We start from the raw sequence: 26,233 nt of genomic DNA on the forward strand, positions 1-26,233 counted from the left end.
TAGCTCAGGGGCATAAGTATGTGCCTGGCAAGTGCAAGGTTCCGAGTTCAATCCCCAATACCACAAAAACAACCACAAAAAGTACACGCAGCAGGAGATGGAGATGCGAAGGGGGACCTTTTGCCATCTGTGTCCAAGACATGCTCTCCCAGCAACATCTCGGGTGGCTGGTGTTTTGTTCTGGCTGGTCATGTCTATGCTGTCTGATTGAAAACCTCAAATGCAGGATGATTGATCCCAGCTTTTAGCATATCACTTTTCAGCATTTCTTTTTGGTGTCAGATTTATCGTTGGGCTATATCTTCCTGGAGATATGCAGAGCATTCCTGGCCTGTACTTACTCAGTAGCACTCCCTTCCCTTTCCAGTTGTAAAACCCTAAAATATTCCAAGCACTTAAAATGTCTTCTGGGGAACCAAATTGCCCTGGACTGAGAGCAATTTCTAGTGAAAAGTGGGCAACATGGAGCAGAAGAGGAATGTCACAGTCCTTCTGGCAGGGCCAGGCTAGATTTCCCAAGGGAAATAACATTTGAGCTGAATTTTGTAGGGTAAGAGCTACCCAATGGTTGTAGGATGACTTTTAAGCTATATTACAGAGATAGTTATGTTTCTCTGTGATCCCTTCTTTGTCTCAAGACAGATTTCCTACCACCCTACTCAATCTTTTTCTAGGAATTACTTCTGTGAGCCAGCTGGCTCTTCCCTACCTTAATGACTTGGCTTATTCGTATGTTGAATGGATTCCATCTCTGTATATTACGTATTTTCACTTTACTGGTTAAACTTAACTGTACATTATCTTTATAAAAGGAATGTATTTCCAAAGCCAGTTCCTGTAGAAGTGAGTTATTCTCTGAAGAATTTTCTATACTTTGAATAGGTTATGCTATGAACTATATGTCTGAATATGTAGGATTTAGTACTGGGGTGATTTTAGACAGAATTTCTGATTATATTAGGAGGATGGTGTCAGTTGCATATTCATGAGGAGACTAAGCTCTCCTTCATGTTGGATATGACTCATCTGGTAACACACTTGGCTAGGGACAGGGAGGCAAAGAATAGGGAAGGAGTGTGGGGAAAACATATTGATGGCAGCTTCCCATAGATTGCATTAGTTGGTGGTAATGCCTTCATTGAAGGCATAAATGAACCACATGGAAACATCAATGAGTTGGCCATTTATTGGTGTCATAAGAAGAGAGGCTGCTATTACAGATTGGCTTCAAGGAAACTGGGGCAGAAGGGCTGGTGAAGTAACAGAGAGACAGGCAGTAGGTTGGGCCATGCGTGTCACACAACCACCTAGGAGGACGATGACAGGTAGAAATGTGTTTTCCCCACCATGATATTTTTAGTGGCAGAACTTAACATAATAATACTTCAAGTAGCAACATAAACAGTAAGAATAGCATTAAGTATGTTGGCTAAACCGTACCACAAGGAAGATCATGCCACATGGTGTCTCCCTGGAGAGTGAATCAGGGTGCTGTCCCAGAGCTTTACCTAAAGGTCAGAAAGGAAAAAGCCAAACTCTGTGTTCTTTGGAGTAGCAATGTATAATTTTTAGAGTTGAGAAGATTTTACTCAATTAAATGGGCAATTATGGTCTGCAACCGCATAATCTCTGTCTCAGATGATTGATAAAGGTTGTTTACCGCACTCATGGGGTCTCTGAAAACATCACGGGGGGGGGGCAGGGCTGCATCAGGAGACTGGATGGAACCATGCTCACGTTTAAGAAAACCCAACACGAAACAAAGCACTCCTACACGTGGAAGCAATTCTTTGTACCAGAAAATGATTTTCTAATTTAAAAAAGTATTCACTATTAAGTTTCTTAGAATATTATTTTGTCACAGTCTATATTTTTTTTGCAATTATGTTTTAATGTTCAAGAATTAATCTAACCCACTGCTTCGCAGCTTATGTGCCGCTGAAGGGAACACAACCCATTGTTTCTTAGGAAAGCGCTCATTCTACTGCTATGGAAGGTAATGTAAACCAAACTGGGCCTCAGAGCCTTGACATATTTGAGCACCAGGCTCTCTGCACCCTCTGTGGCTCATGACAGATGCGTGGCCAGTGTCTCCTGCTGTATTCCTCATTTGCCTCTGCAAGGTGGGAAGAAGGAGGAGCTGGATGAAGTACCCCAACAATTTTTCTTCAAAAACATCAAAGAAATGAAGACATTGCCGAGGTTCTTGCCTTCCTCCAGTATTGCAAGCAGCAGCATTTGCAGAAGCTCTGACGATCCATCGCTAAGTGGTTTATGGGAAACTCCTCTAGCAAGCACCAGTGAGGAGTGCCCACATGAAGGTCTCACAGCACAACTACAGTACAGGAGGTGAATGTCCACAATGTATGATCGGGCCCTTGAGAAACTTGAGAGAGACCTAGCGCAGGACATTTGGCCAGATCCTTTCTATTGTTTGCCATCTCTACCACTCTAGTCATAGATGGCATGCTCATTCTGCGTACTGGGGAATCTGGCCTAGTTTAGTTTGTTGACATCTGTAGGAATCCAGGCTTGATCCTGAGTTTTCCATGCCCAGTTATTCGCAGGTCTCTAATGACATGTGTCTCGTCCTACGGTGGTATAGTGCCAGGTTACATCAATCTGGGTTACTAAATTAATCCCTCTTGAAGCCTACACCCTTCAGAAGCAGGTTTTGCAAACTGCTTCATTAAAAAGAATGAGATTCCCCTCAACTCATGCCACTACCCATTTAACTGTGCTTTCTCTAAAACCATTATTTCACTTGAGATTTTCATTGACCAGCAATGTTTATATTGAAAGATAAAGAATACAAGAATGCATTGGAAACAAAATCTTTGGCTTAGGCTAGCCTTTTTATTTTCCTCTTCTTTTTTGTATAACTTGAATTTCATCTCAAGCCCAGTGTTTTTATTTTCCACAAGAATTTATTAGAGTAATATGTGGTAATGGCTTGAAAAAAAATAAAAAAGCCTATAATAATAATGCTATTCATGGTATCAAAGCAACAGCATTGCCCAGCACTGCCATTCCACATTTAGCAGGAGGCATCTATGTGGAGCTTCACATACACTTATCTCTACATGCCGCTAATACTGTATGTCTATATCAATTCTGCCACTGCCTGGGTACTAGCACCATTTGTCAATAGCACCATTCTGCTGATTGGACAGATAACTACAAGAGAGCTAGAACGCTCTGCTCCAGGCTGAAGATGAAGTGTGTCCCTGCCTGAGTCTGAGAATATGTGGTCCAGCACAGGACGGACATCCCTGCCGCCCACCCCTGTCAAGAACTGGTTCTGAGGTCTTCCCCCGGGACTTATACCCCTTCTCCCACCACTCTGTTTCACTGTGTGCAGTTGATATGAGGACTTCCCTTAGAAATCAGTTTGTCTGAAAATTTACTTCAAATTTGAGACCATGGTCTACTTTCATTGCTTTTGGATCTACGAATGTCCAAGATTGGCATTCTAAATTTCTAAGTTAAGTGTTTTATGTTGTTCAAACTTGCCAATTTTCCCAAGGTAAATGACCTATAATTTTAATTCTCTCTCTCTCTCTCTCTCTCTCTCTCTCTCTCTCTCTCTCTCTGAGAGAGAATATATATATATATATATATATATATATATATATATATACTTAACTCAGAGCTTCGCACAAGGCAGTCATGCACTATACTACAGAGGCACATCCCCCGCACTAAAAGGGTTTTAAATGTAACTAATGGGTATATAGAGGAGTAGATAATTTTTTACATCACTATTTTTGTGTTTTGGAGACAGGGTGTTACTTTCTAGTCCAGGCTAGCCTTGAACTTGGAGTCCTCCTGTCTTAGCCTCCTGAACGCTATGATGACGGCCACGCACCACCTTGGCTGACTTTTTAATCCCACTTTTTAGAGTACCTTTTTCCCTCTGTCTCTCTCTTTAAGCTATCAGTCTTATGAAGTTCTTGTACTTGGTACAATTTACCTGGTTTTTAAAAGAGTTTCTAACTGGCAGGAGGTGAGGGCAGGTGGCAGCCGTAGCCCGGTTGACAGCCGCCCCTGTGTACAAGCTGCCTGCTACAAGAGGATGGCAGGAGCTGGGTTCAGGAGACGCAGGCAGGGCTGTGTGTGTGTGTGTGTGTGTGTGTGTGTGTGTGTGTGTGTGTGTGTAAAGGGAAATTTATTTTTCTTGAAGGAATAAATCTGTGCCAGGAAAATGAAAAAGACAAAGATCTGCACTTCTTTTGGGTTGTTAGCTAGAAATTGATCTCCATTCACCTGCTAATTAAGACATTTGGAATTGTCCTTTGGAGTTTTGGAAAATGTTTTCTGCGTAACTAGCCTGCATGCCTTAGGCTCCAGCTAACGCTTGCATCCTCTTTGTCCAGATCAGTGGTGGCGAACCCTTGGCACTGGTGTTTTACTTTTAAGACAAAAGACACGAATGTTTGAGCTGTTTTTCCTAAACTAAAACTTCAGTACTCAGATTTATTTGCAGTATTGGCACTTTGGGATCAGTAACTGGGCTTTGGCTGTACTTTTGGCATGTGTCTCTGATTCACTAAGCCTGGTCTAAGGGTGCCGGGCTACAAGCCTGGTCATGCATACAGAATTTCATACAAACTAAGGCCCCGTGGAGTCCTGCAGGAATCTGGGAGGAGACTGAAAGATTTAATCAGCACCTGCTCTTCCTGTCCTCAGGGAAAAGGGGTAAAGAAAGCTGTCCTCTGCCCAGATGAATTTAATGAATGTTTCTCAAACTCTCCCATGGCATTTTAAACAGCAGCTGCCCCAGGCAGGTGGGAAATAAATGCATTATTAAGGTAAATTAAAAAGATTATTTGTTCCCTGGGTAATTAAGGCTCTGTTTCCTGAAACTCTTGAGGTAGTCCGGGAAAAGTCTGATCTCTTGGCTTTCATCCGTAAGGAGGACAGAAGGCATCCTTTCACAGACCTGCCTAACCTGGCACCTTTCCCGGGAGCTCAGCACCGCCGATAGGGAACTCTTCAGAACATTTGCCCTTCTTATCAGGGAGCAGCAAGGATAATAGTCCCAGGCCTGCCGTGAGGGACACTTTGTGACTAGAGGAACACAGTGCAGTTGGTTTAGGCCTGAAATGTGTAAAGCAAACTTTTGTGGATCGGCCTGCAGGGCTAAAGCATCCTGGTCAGCAGCTCTGCAGCAGGTGATGGGGGTGGCTTCCTCCCGGACTCACAGTGGCTTGGGCTTCTTGAGCAGCTGCTGCCTTCTTAGCCTTTGGGCGAGGACTGTGTGTGTCTGCGGACACGTAAAACAACACTGCGCCCTCACAGTGGGCATGGAACATCTCTTCATGGTCTTTAGGGTCTGGCAGAAGCTGGCTGATAGTCTGTCCTTGGCACAGAGTATGTCTGTGGGAGGAGAAAAGATAATCCAGGGATTATTCTTTGTGGGGGAATGGACACATCTACTACTAGAAAACTTCACATGCCTGCCAAGAAAGAATCTATGGAGCTTATTAATGATAGAAATTCAATGAACAGGGTCAGCGATATAGCTCAGCAGACTAAGCGCCTGCTTAGGCAAGCAAAGGGACCTGGATTCAATCCCTGGCACCACATGCTGAGAGATAGTGCATGTTCAGACCAAGCAATCCTACTGTGACTGTCCCTTTGAGGCCTTTGTCTCCCAGATCTCCACTCAGCAGTGGGCATTTTCCATAGGGCCCAGCATGTGCATTGTTGGCTGCTGTTGAGAACCTGGGAAGACTCTGACTTTAGAACTGGGCCAGCACAGAAACTCAGGTGTCAGAGGGCTGCCCTTCTCTCTTGGCCAGCATTTCCTGAAGCCCTTGTGTTTGGTGGATGCAGAAGGTATAGGTGGGGCAGCTCTTTGCTCCAGAGTCTCCCTATCATGATGTGGGGGCTGCTGCGAGGAAAGAGGAGGAGAAGCCCTGCCAAGGCCCAGCTTGTGTCTCAGCTCTCCAGAAAGCCTCTTTTGGGCACCATGGCTCACGTGATTCTTTTCCTCCATCTCCAGCTGTGTACCATATTACCACTTGCTAAAACTTGCCACCTCTTCTCCTCTCACTCCCTCTCTCCTCCCTTCCTCTCCCCCCAGTGTCTTTTCTCCCTGCTCCCCCTGCCCCTCTCTCTCCCCATTTCTCTTCCTAACCCTCTTCTTCTCCTTGTTTTTCTTTTTAGTAGTCCTGGGAATTGAGCTCAGGCCCTTTCACATGCTAGGCAAGTTTTCTACCGCTGAACTACATTTCCGGACCTTTTCAAAAGCCTCCTGAACAGCTGGGATTACAGGTGTGTGCTGCTGAGCTCTACTGCACACTCTTTCTGAACTGATACATCAGTGGTATGTAAGCTTTGGTCCTTGCTAAGGACCAAAGTATGATCTCTGGGGGTGGTGGTGGGATTCTGTTATTGCAAGTAAGTCTCCAAAGTTTTTAAGCCTGTTGTGGGTTGAATTATGTTCTTTGAATTTTAAATATTCTCCACTGTTGCAGCTCTTAGCACTTTGTGAATGTGATTTGACTTGGAAATATGGTCTGAGCAGGTGTAATTATTATGTAAATGAAGATGAGGTGATTTGGAGTTGGGTGGGTCCTTAATCCACCGGGATTGGTGCTGTCCTTGTAAGATAAGAGAAACACACACACACAAAGAGGGCCAAGAAAAATTAAGGATTGCTGGCAAATACCAGAGCTAGGAGAATGGATGGTTTGGATCTAAAATTTTCTGCAAAGTCTCACGTGCTCAGAGGAGGGACTTTTTGAAAGTGATTGGATCATGAGAGCTCTAGCTATCAGGACTAACTCACTGATAAATCCAGAACTTGGCAGCTGATGGAACTGAGGAGGTGGGGCCTCGTTGAAGGGAATGTGGGTCATGGGGGTTTGCCCTTCACCGCTGCACCTGGTCTTGGGCTCCTTTGTTCTTCTCTGCTCAGTCTCTCTCTTTTACTTGCTTACTGGATGCTATGGGATAGCAGCTTTCCTTTGTCAAAGCTTTGTGCCATGACCCTCCTGCCTCACCATGGTCCTAACAGTAATGGAGCCAGCTGACCATGGACTCTGTAACAGTGAGCCCAAAATTAACCTTCTCTTTCCTTAAGTTCATTTTCAAGTATTTTGTGACTGCAACAGGAACATGACTAATATAGAGAGAAAGTCTGAACCTGAGGACACTTTGATTTTAGATCTCTAGTCTTTAAAACTGTGATAGAGTACATTTCTGTTGTTTTCAACCATCTCCCCTTTTATGGTCATCTGTTACAGTAATCCTAAGAAAATTAGTGCACTTCCTCTCCCATGACACGCAATATATCATCACCACCACCACCACCACAACAACAACAACAACAATATAGTTCATTAAGCATTTATCATGCACTTGATATATTACTATTATTATTATTATTATTATTATTATTATTATTTGATATTATATTTGGTACAGGGTCTTACTATGCAGCTCAGACTCCCAGTGATCCTCCTGTTTTCAGCCTCTCCAGTGCTGGAATTATAGGCGTGCACCACCATGCCCAGACTTAGCTGACTCAGTATGCCTGGGGCAGGGCAAGCATGGCCTGGGATCCTGGGGATTGAACCCCGGTGCCTCTGCTCATGCACTTGATAGATACAATATCATTTGGTCTTTAGGGAAATTTACTTGAAGATCTGTTTCTTTTCCTTTTAAAAATTGGGGTTACCAGGAAGTCTCAGCACTTGGTTCTGTATCACACAGCTAGTAAAGAGGTGGTGCTGATGGCATTTTACACTCTCAGTGCCACTAAAGCTCTGTCCCCAGGAGATGGCATTGGAGACAGGAGAGAGAATCACAAGTACAAGTCCTTCTTGCCCAGAACAGCTCATGGTTCAATACAGGAAACCCTCACTAGCATACCTAAATGACTCCAAGAGTCTTGACCATGCTGGTAGCATGCCTGGTCTTGGGATCCATGTGTTTCAATGTCTTCTGAATCCAGGGAGCATGCTGGAGCTTGGTATACTGCTGTTGGAGAGCCAGGAACCAGAAGGGAGCATGGTGGACAGTGGTGGCCTACATTGGTATTTAGTGTTCCAGGTCTATATTTAGCAGCTCATTTAGATAATGACTGTGAACTCAACATCACGGTAGAACTTAATTAGACCAGTCCTCCTTACTATTGTAAAACAATGGAGGTTTGTTGTGTTCATCAGCCAATTGGATCCCAGCCCTGAACTGTACACAATGTTCATAATTAGGGGCAACTTGGAAAGGAGATCCTCATTCCCCTCTGCTTATTCAAAAGAAACCATACTTGTAAATTTACAGGGACAGTTTAGCCTGTTTTCTTGTTGTCAGCTGTGTCTGGATTGAGAGGGTATTTTGCTCATGAAAAACAGTTGAAAAATACTTTCATTGTTGTCAACAAGTGCAGTTTCTATAATATTTAGAGCTGCTTGAGACCAGGAACTATATCTTACTCATAGCATCATCAGCTTTTAGCATTCACCCCCAAGACATATCCTGTGGTCAATAATGTTTGCAGATTAAAAGAATAAGTAAAATCCTATTAATATAGAATATCTCTTAGTAGAAGATTTTGTACACCACATGTTCCTTTGCGTCAATACTGCATCTGAGTACTGTTTGTATCCTTTTTCTGTTTTCGAGACAGGGTCTTGTTACATGGTTCAAGGCCATCTTGAACTTGGAATCCTTCTGTCTTAGCCTCCCAAATGTTAGGATTTCCAGCTTGTCTCTACTCTTTCCCTTTCATACTTCTCACTTCCTGAATAAGAAAACAAGAATGAAACTAACCACAAAACCCTGGAATGGCTTTCTCTTGCTTTGCTTTCTACCCAGATAACATGGAAAGCATTTTATAAACCTCAATATGGAAAAGGTAGTTCTGATTTAGATTTTAAGTTATTAATAATTCGGGTGGTATTTAAAATATAAAATGGCTTGTAGGGAAATGAGCCTCAGACAAATTATACTTAATCTTATGTGGTAGATATAGGACTATGTTTATTATGATGACTGGCTGACAAGAATCTAGGGCTTGAATACTGTTTTTTCACAGTATTTTAGGGGATGGAGGTCACGGTAAGTACTTGGCTTCTTAAATCAAATAATTTCTTGTAACTATTCTTTCATGTTGCTTCTATGTGAGTAAGCCCAGTTCTCCCTATAGGAGAAGCTAGCAATTAACTTTTGTTGTTCTGGTAATTGTTGGTGAGTGGGGTTCATTGCTATTTATATTAATGGTGAGCTAGCTGTTAGTCACTATTCAGTATAAGATTTCAAGATGAAAAACACCATACATGCATTTAACCCAGTTTTGATTATTGAAGACTGCATTGCACAGCAATGACAATTAACGACAACTTGTACACAATTAAAAATAACATCAATAATCCACAGCAATAGAAATGATCAAAAAAGGCTAGGTGACTGGTTTAATTATATAAAGGAACAATACAGAAGGAATTGCAAAGCCTCATCATTTAAAATACATGGCTTCATGAGATGAAATGAAAGGAAAGGGGCCATTTGAGGCCCTTGGTCTACAACACAGCGGTTCTCTAACTTTAGCTGGTATTGGACCCACCAGGGGATCTCAGATGGATATAGATTCTCATTTAGTAGCTCTGAGATCTGGCATTTCTAAAAAAATCCTAGGACTTGCCAATCCATGGGGTTTTGAGTAGCAAGAGTTTGGAGACTAAATATCCACAGCACTTCTAAAAATTAGTCTTAGATGGTTTCTTCTGGTATATGAAATAAAGACATGAAAGTGACCCTCACATGCAATGGGTGATCAGAAAGAAGTTACCTGTGATACCCAAATCTGAAGCATTTCCCTCCTGATGCATTTCAGTCAAAATTTCCAGCCATGTTCTTTCTTGGCCTGTCAAACTGTACAGCAGACCAAGTCCTGGACACGCCCACCTACACTATTTTCACAGGCCCCTCCGCAAGCATGGTACTAGTTACTTCCTCTCATCTTCAAACCAAAACTGAGCTTTTTCTCAGTGCATGGCAGCCACATGTTTGCAGCAGCCCATGTCAGAAATGCGGGCATTGCCTTTCTTCTCCTTTCGCCTGGCACAAAGACCTATTAAGTAGCCTCTGAGTCTACCAACCTCTTTACCCTCTAACTATGGCTCACCTCCAATGCTATCAGTTTTTAACTTCTCTCAGGCTCATACTTGAGTTAGATTTATACGCCATGCCACCATCTTGTCACTTTCCTGGCTATCCTGGAAGCTGAATACTCCGTCCTGGAACCTTCTACACAACCTTTGTGCTCCTCCTTTGAGTCCTTGTTCACCCAGTTTTGGCTCAATGTCCTCCCCAAGTGCTTTCATGCCCTATCCCTTTCTTCTCTTCTCGTAGGGCATATCACCAATTTGTGCTTTTTTTTTCTTTGAAATTGCATTTAGAATGTAGTAAGGGCTTAACAATTATTTGGTGAATAAATGCATAATTTAGAAATAAACAATCGCTTCTTAGGATTAACTCTAGGAGCAGTCTCTGGTGGATGTCTTAGAACTTGGAAGGAGGCAAGCACATATTTTATGAAGTTCTCATCTTTAATACACCCGTGTGTGTGTGTGTGTGTGTGTGTGTGTGTGTGTGTGTGTGTTTGACAGTAATAGGGACTGAACTCAGGTAAATCACACTGAGTTATATACCACTTAAGACAGGCTCTTGCTAAGTTCCTAATGACCCAGGCTGGGGTTGAATTTGTGATCCTCCCACCCGTCTCCCAGAGTGCTGAGATTACAGGTATGCATCAATCACGATGCCCAGCTTGCTTTAAGGCATTGGGAAATGGATTACTGCTGTGTTCTTCTGACATGCCACTTTTACAGAAGCAGCATAGCCCTTACTTGATGTCTCACAGTTGGTTCTTTAATTAGGAGCATGCCATACTCTAAACCCCAGTGACTTGACTATGTTTATGCAGGACATTCTACATTTTGTGAGCAATATAAGTAAGCTACAAGAATTAACTTCTATTCTTGCCTGAGAATTTTCTTCCTAGGTTTTAAATTTAATTAGAAATCTTAAAGATTAATGGAATGAAAGATATCACTGGAATGAACTTTAGAGTTCATGGTCAACTTACTCTTTGATAGATAAAGAAATTGAAGTCTATTGAGATGAAATAACTTGCTTACGGGATGTAGCTGATGAAGAACTTATCCGTTTTAAAGTGCACTCATACATATTATTTAAAATATTCACAGCTCTGTAAAGCTTATGTTATTTCCTTTATACTCAAAAGGTAATTGAGTGTCAGAAAGCTAAACAACTTGACAAAGTCACATAGATAGAGAGTGGGTGCTCTGGGATGCAGATTTATTGCTGCTTTCTCCAAAACTGGATTCTTTCCATCTCTGAGGAAGTATGACCCATGAAGGCCTTATGGACAACGAGGGAAACATTCTAGCAATGAGCAGTGTCTGCAGCTCTAATTAAGGTAGTTTGAAAGCTAACTGTAGCAGGCAACACTGCCTTTTCATTGCTTAGCTCTTTGGATTTCTTTTGTTTATTTTCAGGTGCCTCTCCTTCACCCAGCTAACTCCCAGCTTCCTGGTTAGCATCTAAAACCCAGACAGCCTGGAAGGACAGCCCACAACCTATGGAAGTTTCTTTATCTCTCTAATGAAGTTTAAATGTCTGCAAATTCACTGCCCCTGGGGTAGCCCTCTGCCAACCCCTGAAGAGTATGAGTGTGCAAGTCCAGCTCACTGATGGGAAGCAGACAAGTTTTAAGTGTAGCACACACACTCGAGTTTCTTTGCAGATTGGGCTGGAGCTGAGGCTTCAGGTGGCTGAAGTGATGCCCTGCTTGTGCTTCCTCCCTCTTTTGTCTTGCTTCTCTTCTCCCTTGAGGGTTTTCTGTGGGAATATGTCTTTAATGAATCTCTTGTGCACGTTCATCTACTGCTGTTTCTGCTGAACCCGACCTGAGAAAATGGAGCTAGATTTATTGGGGAAGACCACTCCACAATTGGTTAGGTTCCTGGCAAGGGCTGGAATATCTCTCGAAGATCTATGTAAGACAGAAGCAATTCTCATCAGTGGGGGATGACATCAGTATAAACATTCTCTGAGACAGGAAAATAGAAGAGATAATTCCTCAAGGTATTAGAGACAAACCTCACCAAATCAGAAAGCTTATGCTAAGTTGCTGGCTAGCCTCTTCAGCATAAAGATTTTCTGCTAAGCAAAGGGCTCATAAACTATCCACAAGTTGAGTCATGCAGAGTGACTTATTTGTGCAAAGCTTAGGCACCCCCGCCAACCCCAGCAACCCATTCACCCACCAGCACTCTTTTTGCAGGCTTGTTGGTTGCAGTTTTGGAATTCTGGAGGTCTTGGTTCATGATCACACAGGCAGTGACCTTGCTTTTCAGTTGTGTTGTTCTCTGAGGGGACACAATGGACAGTCCTCTTCTGAAGTCCACCTCCACAGGTCATGGTGCACTGAAAGAGAGATACACAGAGAGCTGGAGTTCTCACCCAGGATCTCCAGCATAACATCAGCCGAGAATATCCCATCATAGTTAATCATGGGAACGTCTACACAACTGAGAACCTTTCTTAAGAAATGATGGAATTGATAAAGGCAATAATTTAGAGATGTAAATGTAAGGAAGATTCCTAAGCTATATTATAGATTGTTGAGTTGAATTAACGTGGATTACTACTGGGTTCTCTTTCCCACATTGGGAATGGCCAGTTGTCCCCACCACAGGGCTACATAATTGGGATCTAAGCACCCATGACAGCACCATGGGGCACTACTCACCTCAGGCCCATGTGAATATTCTAGGAGATGGTCCCTAGATAGAGCAGGACCAGTCACTTTGTTGGGAATTTGGAGTAAAAATGCAGCAAGAAATTCCATGAGGGTAAACTATGTAAGTGTAAGTATAGTTAGTAGTCACATTTCCTGATAATTAGGAGAGAAAAAAAAAACAAAAAACAAAAACAGATGGCAGAAAATATGAGTGGAGTGATGCATATGATTAGAGAGGGACAGGATGAGAGATGGAGCACTTGTAGGCATACATGATCAGCTCTGGCTAAAACTCCCAACCCAAACATTCATCTTTGCATTATTATAAATATATGGAGGACAACATATGAAGAAGGTTGAAATGCAAGCAAAAATATTGACGCTCTCCAATTTCTCGGAACTGGTTTTGATTTGGGGATGGTGATCAGATGTGGATAAAACAAATGGAGCTTCTAGGAAAGCTGTAAATAAGATCGGCAAAAGAAATGGGAGAGAAAGACTACAGTGGAATGAAGAAATAATTTGGGATGGAGATGGGAACAGAGGTGCATAGAAGATCAGGAAAGGAGCAGGCAGCAGAGGTCTTTGGGATTGAGGCTAGCTGGACCATATGTAACCTCCAGTCATTCTAATGCAAGGTTCACTGTAATGTCATGGCTATTAGGGAGGGGACTCTCTGACCTGTGGAAGCCACATCTTTTCTTTCCTTTCCTTCTTATCTTTTGGTGATGGGGTTATGGGGATTAAATGCAGGGCCTTCACGTTGAGCACTATCCTTAGCACTTTTTATTTTTCATTTTGAGACCAAGTCTTGCTAAGTTGTTTAGGCTGGACTTCAACTTTCTATTCTCCCTGTCCCAGTGTCCCAGAGTGCTGGGGTTTACAGGCATTTGCTACCACATCTGGCCTAGAAACAGCCTCTAGAAGATGATTCCAAAGGAAGTGAGAAAAATATGCCTGAACTTATCACATGTTTTTTTTCTTAAGAAGTCTTTTGTGGTAAGCTATATGAGCCATAAATTTACTATTTTAATAATTTTTACAGTACAATTCAGTCATCTTAAAAACATTTACATTGTTGTGCATTCACATTATTCACTATTTCTGTAACTTGCTAATTTGAGTTTTGATTGTGGCAGTGCTATGAGTTTGGGGTCTTAGAAGGAAAGTATCTTTCTTAGGGGTCAAATCTACTCTTCAGATCCTATAAAATCTAGAATTCTTGTGGCCGAAGTGAATGTCCCAAATAGGGATGGCGTTAAAATTTTGTAGTCTCCAAGCCTAGGCTAGTGACTCAGTGAATTTCTCACATCTCAGTGAATTCATTCACTGAATTCTGTACTAGCTTCATCCCATGCTATGTGCTTTCTCCAAAAAGGCAAGAATCTCTAATTAGCTAATTTGAAAAAGTTGGTTCCCAATGCTGAGCAACACCTGCTCTTTGGGAAGTTATGAAAGACAGGTATGAAGCCCAGATGTTGTTGTTGCTCCCACTCAGTTAGCTTAGATGAACAGGAGAAATGCACCGAGGAGCTATGTGATGTTTTGTAATGAATGCAAACATGTGCCCTGAATAATTTTCTTGTACTTAATCTTAATATATAGCTGGCCATATTTTATCTATATAATAATCATGCAAAATAAGATTTTTCTGGTTATACTGATATAGAAACAAAATTCTCTCTTCCACCCCAGCTTCTCTCCTTTAAATTGCAGTATGTGTAGCTCTTTCAATGGAGACTCATACCCTTCAGATTTGGAAAATTATTCTTGTGTTGATACTTTGATAATTTTCTTCTTTCTATTTTTTTCATTTTCCCTTTCTGAAATCTCATTCTTTTGATGTTATATCAGCTGACCTAGTGCTCTAATTTTCTTATTTTTAATCTTAATTTATTTTATTTTATTTCTTTTCTTATGACACTTCCTCAAATTGTTGTTTGTTTTTTTGTTTTTTTTTTCATTCTGATACTTCTAAATTTTTCTAAGGTATTCTATTCTCCAAATTCTGTCCCATAACTTCTTGTTCTCATATCATAGGTATCTTCTTTTATTTTTCTGAAGAGATTAAACACAGTTTTTGGGGGTAGGAGTTCATCTATTACCTGCTCTCTGCTTCCTTGGCGTTCCTTCTGCTCTGTTTACTTAGTCTTTCTACTTTGGGTGTGAAGGGCAGATTCCTCACCCAGAGGAAATGGGAGCTCGTAGGTAACCCTTCTCTGCGCCTACCCGTGGATAAGCTGCCGTAAGAGGCAGTGGTGCCTAGGACATTCAGAAGACGTTCTGCTGCCCTAATACCAAGCAACAGCCACTTCGGTAAAATGATCCGCACAGACGGGATCCCTTCCTATCTGAATCGCTTTCTCTGCCTCTTTCCTCTTTTCTGTTGCTCCCACTTCCTGGTGTTGTATTTCTTAAGGAAGTGTTAGATTTTGCCTCGAGACTATACATATGTCCTAGAGAACCTATGTAAGACAAATCAGACAGAAGTCTGTCTGTGAGAAAGATTTATTTTCCACATTACAGGTACAGTTTATTTATGCAATAAATGAATTTTAGAAGAATAATAAATCTTTCTCTCATTTTCAGTTCAATTACTTTGTTTACCTCTTCATCAAGCAGGCTGGCCATCTGGCCAGTTGCTGTGTAGGAAGATTAGAGGCCTGAGACTCACTAAGTCAGACTAACTCTAAAGCTTCAGGCTTGGATGAGTCCTCGTGCCTTTAGAAAAAACCCCAGAAAACTCAAAGTTTAGGGCCCCAAATAAACTCCCCTTAGGCCTTGTGCCTTTGGAATAATTTTTGTACTGCATTTGATCTTTTCTCTTTTGAAAATATTTGATCTTTTTTCTTCTGAACTCAAGAAGTAAACACTGACCCACGGCTGCTGTGCATCAACTTCCAGCAGACTGAAGTGTTCATGGTAGGAGACTGAAGTCCCATGGAAACATGCTGTACATCAGTGAATACACCGACCATTTATAACGGATTCCATGACTTTTGTAACTGAACGGAAACAAATGCCATTGTCTATTGTAAAGCTAAAGTGAAACAAAGTATAAATAACCAACTCTTACCAAGTCCCAGCTCCCGGTGGCCCAGTGACAGCAGCTGTGCCTGTTGCAGGGCAGAGTGGGTGGGGGCCTCTTCGTCCAGTCACACAGGCCTCCTGGACAAGACACCCCTCTCTCTTGAACTCCGCCTCCACAGGACCTGGAACACTGATACACAATAAGGCAAAATTGGATGAAATCAGGTGTTGATACACTCAATGATAAAGGCATTATGTTTTACTATTGCTTTGGTCGTGTGTTACTGGGAACGTCAGTGGCGTATTGGAACTTGGCGCAACCTTGCAGGTTCCTTTACAGTGACCACTCTAGCTGCTCAAAGCAATAATGGTGAGGCAAAAATTAAAGGCAGGGCAGGAAGCTGATGAAAGAAACTTTGAGGCTAAAAAGAGAAGAAAAGCGAGAAGATGACAAAGAGTCCAACATCAAATAATTTGTCAAAAGAAAAGAATTTTGGTAGCAAATGCAAAGGAGTGGTCTTTCTGGAATGAACCTTATATTAACTACATTTTGCCTTTAGGAACAAATTTCTAGAAACAAAAATGTAGAATAAATGTTTTTATCATGATTATCTCTGATAGCCTCAAAAGGAAATACATCTGCAAAACAAGTTTTCTTGGTTCTTATTAAAACGTGATTCAGTTTTCCTCTACCACTACATAAAAGTTTTGGAATTAAATGTGTCCATATAAAGGAGAGTGAAATTTATGGATTTGCTCAATATTCTGATGCATAGACCGTAACACTCACAACAGACTTGAGATGGCAAATTGCATTAATAAGAACTACACCTCTGAAATATGCCAGAGATTTCTTCACTGGAATAATTTTATAAAATATGGTTTCATTTTTCCTAATTTCTAGGAGCAAATTAGGTCATCTGCTAAGATTCTTTAAAAATAAATTTTAATACTGTCACAGTTAACTATATTTGAATAAGAAATGCCCAATAAATTGGATCCAGCAAGTTCTGGATGTGGCTGAGGGGCTTGCTAAAGACAGAAGCCCAGCAGGGGGCAGGGAGCACTAGCCAACAGGTTTGTAGTCTGAATAGAATAAGAGGGAAACAAAGAAGGAAGGCTGGCTGCTGTTTTCTTGGAGGAGCTCCTGTCTTCATCTTCACCTTGGGCATTGCCCCTTGGCTTCCGGCGCACACCCTTCAGCCTTCTAGCACAGGCCTGATACGGATACACATGGGACACTGCAGTGAACTCCTAGACTTCAACCTTGCACTGGATCCTTCAGATCTTGGCCAAGGGTTCCTGGGCCTGTATGTCCATAGGCAGGGGCATAAGGACCTCAGACATGGGACTTTCCTACATTCCTTAAACAGGCTAAAATATATTGAATACATGGGAGGAAATACAGGGTGATCCTCAGAGCTGGACGAAGGAAAGCTAATTGCACGTTAAGCTTCCCCTGTCATCCGATCTGTATATCTACCACTAGATCTATTTTGCTAGTGAGTGCTGACTGGTACAAATGCTCAGTCAAGGCACTGGAGGCACTTTGCAAGAAAACATGTTTATGCCATGGTTATAATAATGACAAAAAATTTGTTATTGTCTTGCCAGCAGCATATCAGGCATTATATATATGTTAATATCATAAAAAATTGAAAAAAATAACATGCAATTAGCTTTCCTTCGTCCAGGTCTGAGGATCAACCTGTATTTCCTCCCATGTATTCAATATATTTTAGCCTGTTTAAGGAATGTAGGAAAGTCCCATGTCTGAGGTCCTTATGCCCCTGCCTATGTACATACAGACCCAGGAACCCTTGGCCAAGAAATCTGCAAGAAAAGGAAGTAAAGACAGTATAAGACATCAGTGCTCAAAGTGGGGTCCTCAGACCAGCAAGGTCAGCTTCTGGGTAATAATCAGAAAGGCAAAATTTCAAGTCCCACCTAAAGCCCCCAAAATGGACCCTCTGTAAAGGAACACATCCCTTGTGGGTTGTCCAGTCTCCAATTGCATTTGTGACACACGCTAACATTTCACCACTACTGGTAGACATTAGGAGATATATTATTTAAAAGACAGCCCCATAGCTCAACTGCCTCTGTCTTGTGGGTAGTCTGCACTGGCTGATCAAATGAACTTAGAGTATTTCTAGGGTGGCAGTTCATTCTGTAATGCACACAGGAGAACAGCTCATGTTGGGTCAGGGCTGAATATCTTAAGATGCCAAGTTTCTCAATAGCTGTAGGTACTTAACTGACTTTTACATTTTCTATCTCCTCTGTTCCTTCAAATAAGTCTTCCAACTTTGTGGTTTTTTCAGAACAGAGAAATTTAGAAAGGAGCGTGGTGGAAGGCCTTCAGGGAACAGAGTGATATTGCAGCTGCCAGAGCTACTGAGGAAGTATAAACAACAGATCTTCTTTTCTGACCAGAAATATCTGCTCTTCCATCTCCGATAACCTGCAAGTGCTATTTTTTTTTTTTTTTTTTTCAGGCAAGGTATTCTAAGTTCCTCTGTAAATTCTTGACCTAAAGAAGTCCAGGCAGGGCTCAGCATGTTCAGAAAGCTGGGAGGCTTGGTTTCAAAGCAAGGCAGTGACAGTCACTTCATGCATTCCCAAGTTAGGCAAAGGAAGGTGGACGTAGAGGGGGCAGTGGTGGCTGAAAACACTGGCTAGTGGCCCAGATCCTCTGGTACCAATGTGGTGCTTGGCTCAGGGGGCTGACAGCTAATAGCTTCTGGTGGCCCTGTTTTCTTTAGACTTCAGCACCAGCTCTCTACCTCAGGTTTTATTCTCTCCCTTTCCTTCCCTGGTACATGGTAGGTGCCCCTGAAAGAATTATCAACTTACTCTTTCTTCTCAGTTTGTTCCTTTTTCAGTGCCCGCTGGGCTAAGTTCTATAGCAGAAAGGTCACAGGCAATGGATTATACCTGATGTTTAAATTAATTCTTTATTTACTTTCCAGTTGTGTAACTTCACTTAGGTTTGTCCACTTCTTTTCATTTTCATTTCTTTATGTATAAAATGGAGTTGGTCAAGCCTACCATCTAGGTCATTGGGTGAATTAAATCAAGTAGTATAGGTAAAGAACCCATTCCATAGACATAGTCAAAATACACTAGGTTTCATTTTCTCACCTTTCTACCATTCTTGGACATTATCAGGTGCATTTTTTAGCTACTGATACATTTGTCTGTGGCAAAATGAAATCCTCATACTTCACAAAAAATAATAATCTTGTTTTCATATGGTAAAGTAAATGAAAGACCCAGCAAAGCCAGGTCTCCCTCATGTGCTTTCACAAAGAGCAAACACACACACACACACACACACACACACACACACACACACACACACACTCCTTTTTATTTTGCAAACAGTGATCTGGACATTTAACTGAGAGATGGAGCTAAAATTATACTATGTGGCAAAGCTCATACCTTTACCCCCAGCCTGACTGCAGAAGTCTCAGGTAAGTATGTGAGGCTCTGTCTTACATGGCTCTCTTCTGAAATTGGCCCTTGTTTGAATCATCCGTTTGTGTTGACTACCCTAGCAGGAACCCTGATTACTCAATATATACTCTAGGAGACAATGTTGTAATAAAGTAATGAATTGTCATAGTTGGAATTACACCAATAATCTCAGGGGAATTCTTTCAATATCTAAAAGTATCTGACTAGCTTAGCTTCCCTCATATAGGGTCCAGTCACCAAACAGAAGCCACTCACTTTCATGACACAGGTGTCGTCTTCATGCAGAAGACAGTGCGTGGCCTTAGGCAGTTCACAACACAGAGGATGCCTTCTTGCTTTTGGAAACCAGAAGAGCATCCTCCTTTTACCATGTTTCCTTATCATCTTGACATGATCCTGAGAATATGGTCCTACCTTCACCTTACTACCTTAACAACCTGTCATGATCTTAAGAAGTAGGTCCTTGCCCTTCTCACACTTTCTTAACCTCTGGTCTGAAGCTGAGGAGTGTGTGCCCACCTGAGGGTAACCCCATGGTCATATAACATCATTAGCTTCATAGTTTTGACCCCGTATTTTCTGGGCTTTGGTGGCTATGATGGTTCCTTGCATGCCCATATGAAGTAAGAAAGGGTCCCTCTTGATGTGAATGTGGAGACTTTCAGTTGTTGGACAGAGCCCCCTTGGATGTACTCCTGACCCCACAACTCCAGAAAGGTCCTAATAAATACCTGTAAACCTAGCACACAGGTCACTCGGAGTCAAACTCACTCTTGAGTTTTTTTCAACTGATGCCTCCTTCTCTGAGGAGTGTACTTTCTTTAATAAATCTTTTGCATCCTGTGTGTCTTGGTCAGTTCTTTGTTTAGGAAACAGAGGGCCTGCATATTGGCAAGACTGAGCCTACCTGTCCAGTAACATTCTTCCCTGACTTCTGGACTCTGAGGTAACACACCGCGGTGCATTGTGTGGCAACGTCTTGTCTCTTTCTGAGTGTCATACCTGGCTCCAGGGCTCCACCTGCCACTCTTCACAGGGCTCAGGGTTGCAGCTCATGCTCAAAGGGGGCGGAAGGCCGGCGAGGAACTGGCAGTGAAATGGCCTCAGGCTTCGGCGATGGTCCCAGCTGTCCACGCACCGAATCTCTCGGACCTTAAAGCCCCCACTGCAGTTTCTGGAGCACTGCATGGACAGCAAAAGTAGAGATGATGCCTAAGTCCTTAGCATCAGGCCTTTGATCCCCCCACCTGCAGGTTCCAGGCTTGCAGTCTGGAAGAGGGGCTGCAGCCAGTTCAAGTGAGTCCTGTCTCCTCCACACCTGTAGGAGAGGGTGTTACACAGCAGCTCTTCCAGTTAAGGCTCCCAGCATCAGCACACACACAGGGCATGTGCGTAGGAGCTAGCATTGCATTGCTTCCTAGTCATGAGTCCTTCGGGAAGTCAGAGAACTGCTCACCTCGACAGAGCAGCCTCCCAGCAATCTCACCCATTTTCCCCTCAGAGTCCTGCTAAAATCAGCTTTTGTCTATGCTTCTGAACACAGACTAGGACACCATATGTCTCTGGAAGGACCTGTATTAAGGACTAACCTAAGTAACTGCTCAGTGGTTTGACTCATAGAGTGAGCAATCGCTGTCCTTGTCCCTGCCACCACTGTTCCTCCTACAGCTGTCATCACCAGCCTGAGAAAAGCCATTAACTCTGCTCTTCCCACACCCAGCCCTTCTGCCATGCTCCCCACAACCTGCTCTGTGTTGGAAATTGCACTACAGCTGGCAAGCTTCGTTCATGCCAGGGCATTGATGGACCTAGGCTGTCAACATACGGGACAGGTTCCCTGTCTTTATAGACTTTTAGAGACATTCTAGCCTCTCCTGTTGGTGTGCACACTCAGAAGGTGGCCTGAGGTGGGTGTGACAGAGACAGATACCTGCTGGGTTGACAGTGTGCTCTGGTGGTCCTGCTGTCCTCAGTGTTTCATCCTGCACCCTTGGTAGTGCCTGCTCCTATTTTTTCTTTAGGCCTCAGCTTAAATGAGATACCTTTTAAAGTGAGAGCTCTTCCTTGCATACCTTATCTAAGAAAGCACTTTGCTTTTATCTCAGCTTCTTCTCTCCATCATAGGAACTTGAAAGGTAGAGCAACTCATGTATGCCTACTCTGCTCAGCACTGTGCCACAGGTACCTAGTGCATAGTCAGGCACAGGACAGATATCCAATATGAACTTAATGGATTAAAAAAATGGTTATAGCGCAGTAATTATATGTATAGGGTTGTGGGTGAGGAAAGAAAATTCCTTAAGACCTCTCAGTGGAAGTAGATCCCCAAATATTGAACCCCCTTCCTCCACTGACTAGGAGATTACAGCAAGTCACTGAATTTTAAATCTTACTCTGTCACATGGGAAGACATGAGACCTGTGACAAATGGGTAGATGAATGTTGTAATCCCTCCATAAATCAATTGTGGTTAACTTCTCAAATGCAATCAACACTTATCAAACACTTCCCCCAACATTACCAGTTAAAATGTCATTTTCTGGCTATGTGGCAAACACATATAAGAAGAATTAGCTGTCAAATTGAAATTAGCTATTGAACAAAATTTAAAACATGTTACTATCAGCCACACAGAGCATCCATTCAGTGAACGAAACAGATTTTAGACATTAGTACATGGTTAAAACAAAAGGGTTCTTCATTAGGAAAAGGGAATTTTATAAGCTGTTGGGTAAAATGGGGTTTTATTTTTCATTTGTTACTCCAATCTGTTATTATTAGTTTTAATTTTCTAATTAGTATTTATGTCAGCGGCATGTTCACACCCACTGGGAAATTAAATTTGCTAATGTGTTGAAGTAAGTCACAAGGGAAGACACTAACTAAATTAAAGTCTTTTTATTCCATTGTCAAGAGCACCTTGGATGCAATCAGTAAGAAGGAAGCGGCAGCGCACCGACTCACTGCGCTCTTTTTCTGTGTGTGGGGTGGTTGGTGCTTGAGACAGGCTTTCTGCTTCGCAGACTGGTCTCACATTCACAGCAATCCTCCTGCCTCAGCTTCCTAAATGTTGAGATTACAGCCTTGCACTACCACACCCAGTTTGAGTCACTCTGTTGTAGGCAGCTGAATTAGATAGAAACATTATAGACAGTCAAACAAGGCCAGGCCCTCAAGGAGACAAGATGGCAGACAAGGTGACTTTGCAACTTGGAAGAGACAGACACTCGCATATGGGCCAGACTTCAAGAGAGAAGAAGAAACACAGCTACATACTTCCCTAGGGATAGGCATCAGGGATTGATATTTTAAATAGCTATCAATCACCTTGAAAGAGCCAAATGAGTCACTAGCCGAACCCCTGACAGGAAGAGACCCTGTCCCGTATTCATACCCGCTTGCTACATGACTCGCTTCCCGACTTGGTACTGGATTTAATCAAGTTTACCTGAGCATTAGTGCTTGTAATCTCATTGGTTGACCATAGTTTTGTCCCACCTCATGCCCACCTAAGCAAGTTCTCATGTCTTCTCCACCACCTTAGACCCACCTCACTGCATGGTTTTCCTCTATAAAAGTCCCTGGAACAGACAACTTCCGGGCTACCACCTGCTCAGGGCCGCCCTCTTGTCCCTCTCTTGGACAGGAGCTTTCTTTCCCTCAATAAATGTATTCTGCTCATGACCTCTGTTTGTTCCTAAAATTCATTCTTTGGTTTTAGAGAACACGAACTCGTCCCAGGTACCTTTTAGGTTCAGAGATCAGTTTTTCTCCCTGTGTCATTTGGAGGTTCCCTGTATCAACTCCACTCTTAAATTGTTTTCTTTTTGCATGCTGAATGTCAATTGTGACATTCACTTTCTTACCAGCCCAAAAGGTCACTTGTATTCTTGAATGCTTTTAACCAAGATCCTGTGGGCCAGACTCAGGACAGGAGCCACCCCAATGGACTGGAAAGGACGTCTCACACCATATGGAAGCCAAATGAGCCTGATGCTTTCTAGTTGTCACATCAGTTTAATTAACATGATTTGCAAACCAGACTGCAACAGAATACAAAACACCCTCAGCTTACAGTTTGCAGAAGAAACACATAAAATGTTACTCAGGAAGTGCGTGGAGCTGGGATGGTGAATAGTTTTGGTGTCAGAATTCAACTTAGGGATTTGCAAGCGCATCCTTATCACTTATTCCTTGATTATCCTCTCAAAAAAATCACTCTTACTCCTACACAAATTCTATTGTTTTGAAATTGACATGTCATGCAACTGAAACACATATCTATTGTGTACTGTTTCCTTCTTTCTGAAAAGCTATAATTAAAGGGATGACATATTCCCTGTTGGTGTCTTCTTAGGGTTGAGACTGCGCAGTACAGGGTTCAAAACCTGGTGGGAGTGAGTGGTGTGAACACTCCAGGCCTTGTTTCCTCAGTTGTAATGCTGAAGTTCTGTGCCAGAGTAATAATGAAATTGTTTATCTATAGCATCAGAGCAACACTAAGCAAGTAGTGGCACATGGTGGGTGCTGGCTGCAGGCCAAGTCCTTTAAAGGTCACAGACACGTAGCACCTGTCTGCTGAGTCCAAGAAAGTAAACACATTTCTCCTGCTAGTATGCCTCTGAGAGCGCTTACTTCGCTATTGCCTGTCCTCCAGCCTCCTACCCGAAGTTCAGAACTCCAGAGCTTAATAAATGACTAATAGCCGGATCTAACCTACATGTGGAGCTCAAAGCTGTTTAGAACAGTCTTTTCACACTGTCCTAGTTCACATCTGGAAGGTCCCCTAAGGGTATATGTGTTACAAAACTTCATGCTTTGGGAGTTGGAGAAATCATGAGGAGGCGCAGTCTAGTGGAAGTTTATGGGTATGTGCTTTTGAAAAGGTTGGTGGGACCCTGATCTCTTCCTCTGTTTTTTGGTCAGTCATGAGGTGAGCAGCTCCTTGCTTTGATGCTTTTCCACAGGCCTCAAATCAGTGGGGCAGATTGATCATGAACAGAACCTTTTAAAACTGAGTCAGAACAAACTCTTTTCTCTTTAAGTAGATCATCTCCAATATTTACTGTACTGATGGAAGATAGTTAACACACTTTTGAACCTTACAACAATTCTACAGGTGACTAGAGGCAATGTTATCAACTTCATTTCAGAAGCAAATGAAATCTCCTAAGAAGTTAGATGAATGGACCAGCTGTACAGGGTAATCAGTGACAGTGGCCATCCAAACTTGTTGGATTCTAAGTTTACCAATGCATCTTGAGTTTCACTGGTGGGACTGCACTCTCCCAAGTCTACTTCCAAGAGTATACTTGAGTGGGCCAAATAGCTCAGAGGATTAAAGCACCTGCAAGGAGGCGCAGGGACTGGGGGTTCGATCCCTGGGCCTGCTGTGCTGGCCCTGCCCCCAGGTGTGGTGGCATGCGCCTGTAATCCCATCTCTTGGGAGGTTGTAAACAGGCAGGACACTACAAGTCCAATCTAGTAGTGAGACCCTGAGTACCCTGTAGACTCTTCCTTAAAATACACACACACACACACACACACACACACAAATTTTTTTTCAAGTGCACACGAGAACTCCAACTTTAACTTTCTTTCAGACAGGTTAACACAATAAGAAACAACCATTCTGAAATGCTGCTTCTAGATGTTGCAGAAATCTGGATGGGCAGTCTCATTTTCCTGTCATATTCATGAGAAGATGTTCACAGCAATTTTATTAAGATTCATCAAGGAGAAGACTGGCTTTAGGGCCATGCTAGTCAAACAACTGCAGTGTAGGCAGTAATTGCCAGTGGTAGGTGCTCCTAATCACCAGCCCGATGCCTCAGGTATTATCCACTTGTGGGTGCCACATAGCCTGGGATCCCAGGAGAATTAGTGTCTTTGGATCTGGGTAGAGATTAATGTAATAGTGGTCCCTCACTTATTGCGGAGATTATTTTCCAGATGCCACTATGATAAGTGAAAGTCAGCAAAGTAGTGATATTATATTTATTTTAGTATGTATTTATATTTTAAGCCTTTATATGCCCTTCCCATACTCTTATAAACCTTTCCCCACACTTTTAAAAACACTTCTAATGTTCTTAACCATTTTCTAAACTTGTAAGCCTATGTCATTTTAACAACATACGTACACTGTACGGTACTGCAAAGTCTGTGATATAGTGAAAAGCCACAATAAATAATTTAGATTAATATTTTTTGAAAACCTGTGAAACAGTAAGGCCACAAAAATCAAACTGCAAAATAGCGAGGAACTAGAGCAACACAAAAAAGCAAAGTAAAATTAAATTTTTTATTTCTGAGAAAATATCTGTGACAGGGCAAACTGTCACCATAATTTAAATGCTACATATTTTTGAAGGTGAATGTAGGAATCTGCTTTTCTACTCTAGACTTTGGAGATTTCTCTCCACATGAACTTGAAGAAGGCTAACAAAATTAGTGAAGTTACTGGCTGCAATGATTCATGCCTCTAATACCAGCTACTTGGGAAGCTGAAGCAGGACAAAGGTCAGTTGGGCAAATTAGTGAACTGCCTAAAAAAAAAATAAAAATAAAAACTCTGGGAATGTAGCTAAGTGGTAGAGCACTTGCTGACATGCACAAGTGTTCAATCCCAGGAATATGTTTAAAAAAAGGAGCTTCACTTAATTATCAATATTAACATTCTTAGGGAAGTTATAGCAGTATAATAAAGTTAAAAATAGAACAGCTATCAGTAGTTAAATAATGTATTTGACATAAAGTTTAGCTATTTATTACACTGATAGAAGAACCATTTTCTTTACAGATAGGAATGAGTTGTTTTGAGGTTAGATCTTAGATGTGGTGGGAAGTGATTACACTGGCAGAATTTAATGATGTGGCAGAGACAGTATCTACAAAACCACTTGCAGTGCTGTAGTGGGTCTTTGCAATTCTCCAAGGAGG

The 26,233-nt window shown here is 42.2% G+C and overlaps 1 protein-coding gene across 2 annotated transcripts in view; it reads right to left on the reverse strand.

The window, feature by feature from the left end:
• Positions 1-3,632: 3,632 nt before the first annotated feature.
• Positions 3,633-26,233, reverse strand: part of Adamts12 (ADAM metallopeptidase with thrombospondin type 1 motif 12) — a 402,762-nt gene continuing 380,161 nt past the window's right edge. For both annotated transcript variants that reach the window (XM_023707482.1, XM_023707481.1), the window contains exons 21-24: positions 20,294-20,473; positions 15,855-15,998; positions 12,303-12,462; positions 3,633-5,379 (exon numbers count right to left, since the gene is read on the reverse strand). In XM_023707482.1, the coding sequence (XP_023563250.1) occupies positions 5,201-5,379; positions 12,303-12,462; positions 15,855-15,998; positions 20,294-20,473 (663 nt within the window). In that variant the 3' untranslated portion in view covers positions 3,633-5,200. The remainder of the gene's footprint in view (positions 5,380-12,302; positions 12,463-15,854; positions 15,999-20,293; positions 20,474-26,233) is intronic.

Source organism: Octodon degus, unplaced genomic scaffold (assembly GCF_000260255.1).
Source record: "Octodon degus isolate 3935 unplaced genomic scaffold, OctDeg1.0 scaffold00293, whole genome shotgun sequence".
In the NCBI taxonomy this organism is placed as follows: domain Eukaryota; kingdom Metazoa; phylum Chordata; class Mammalia; order Rodentia; family Octodontidae; genus Octodon; species Octodon degus.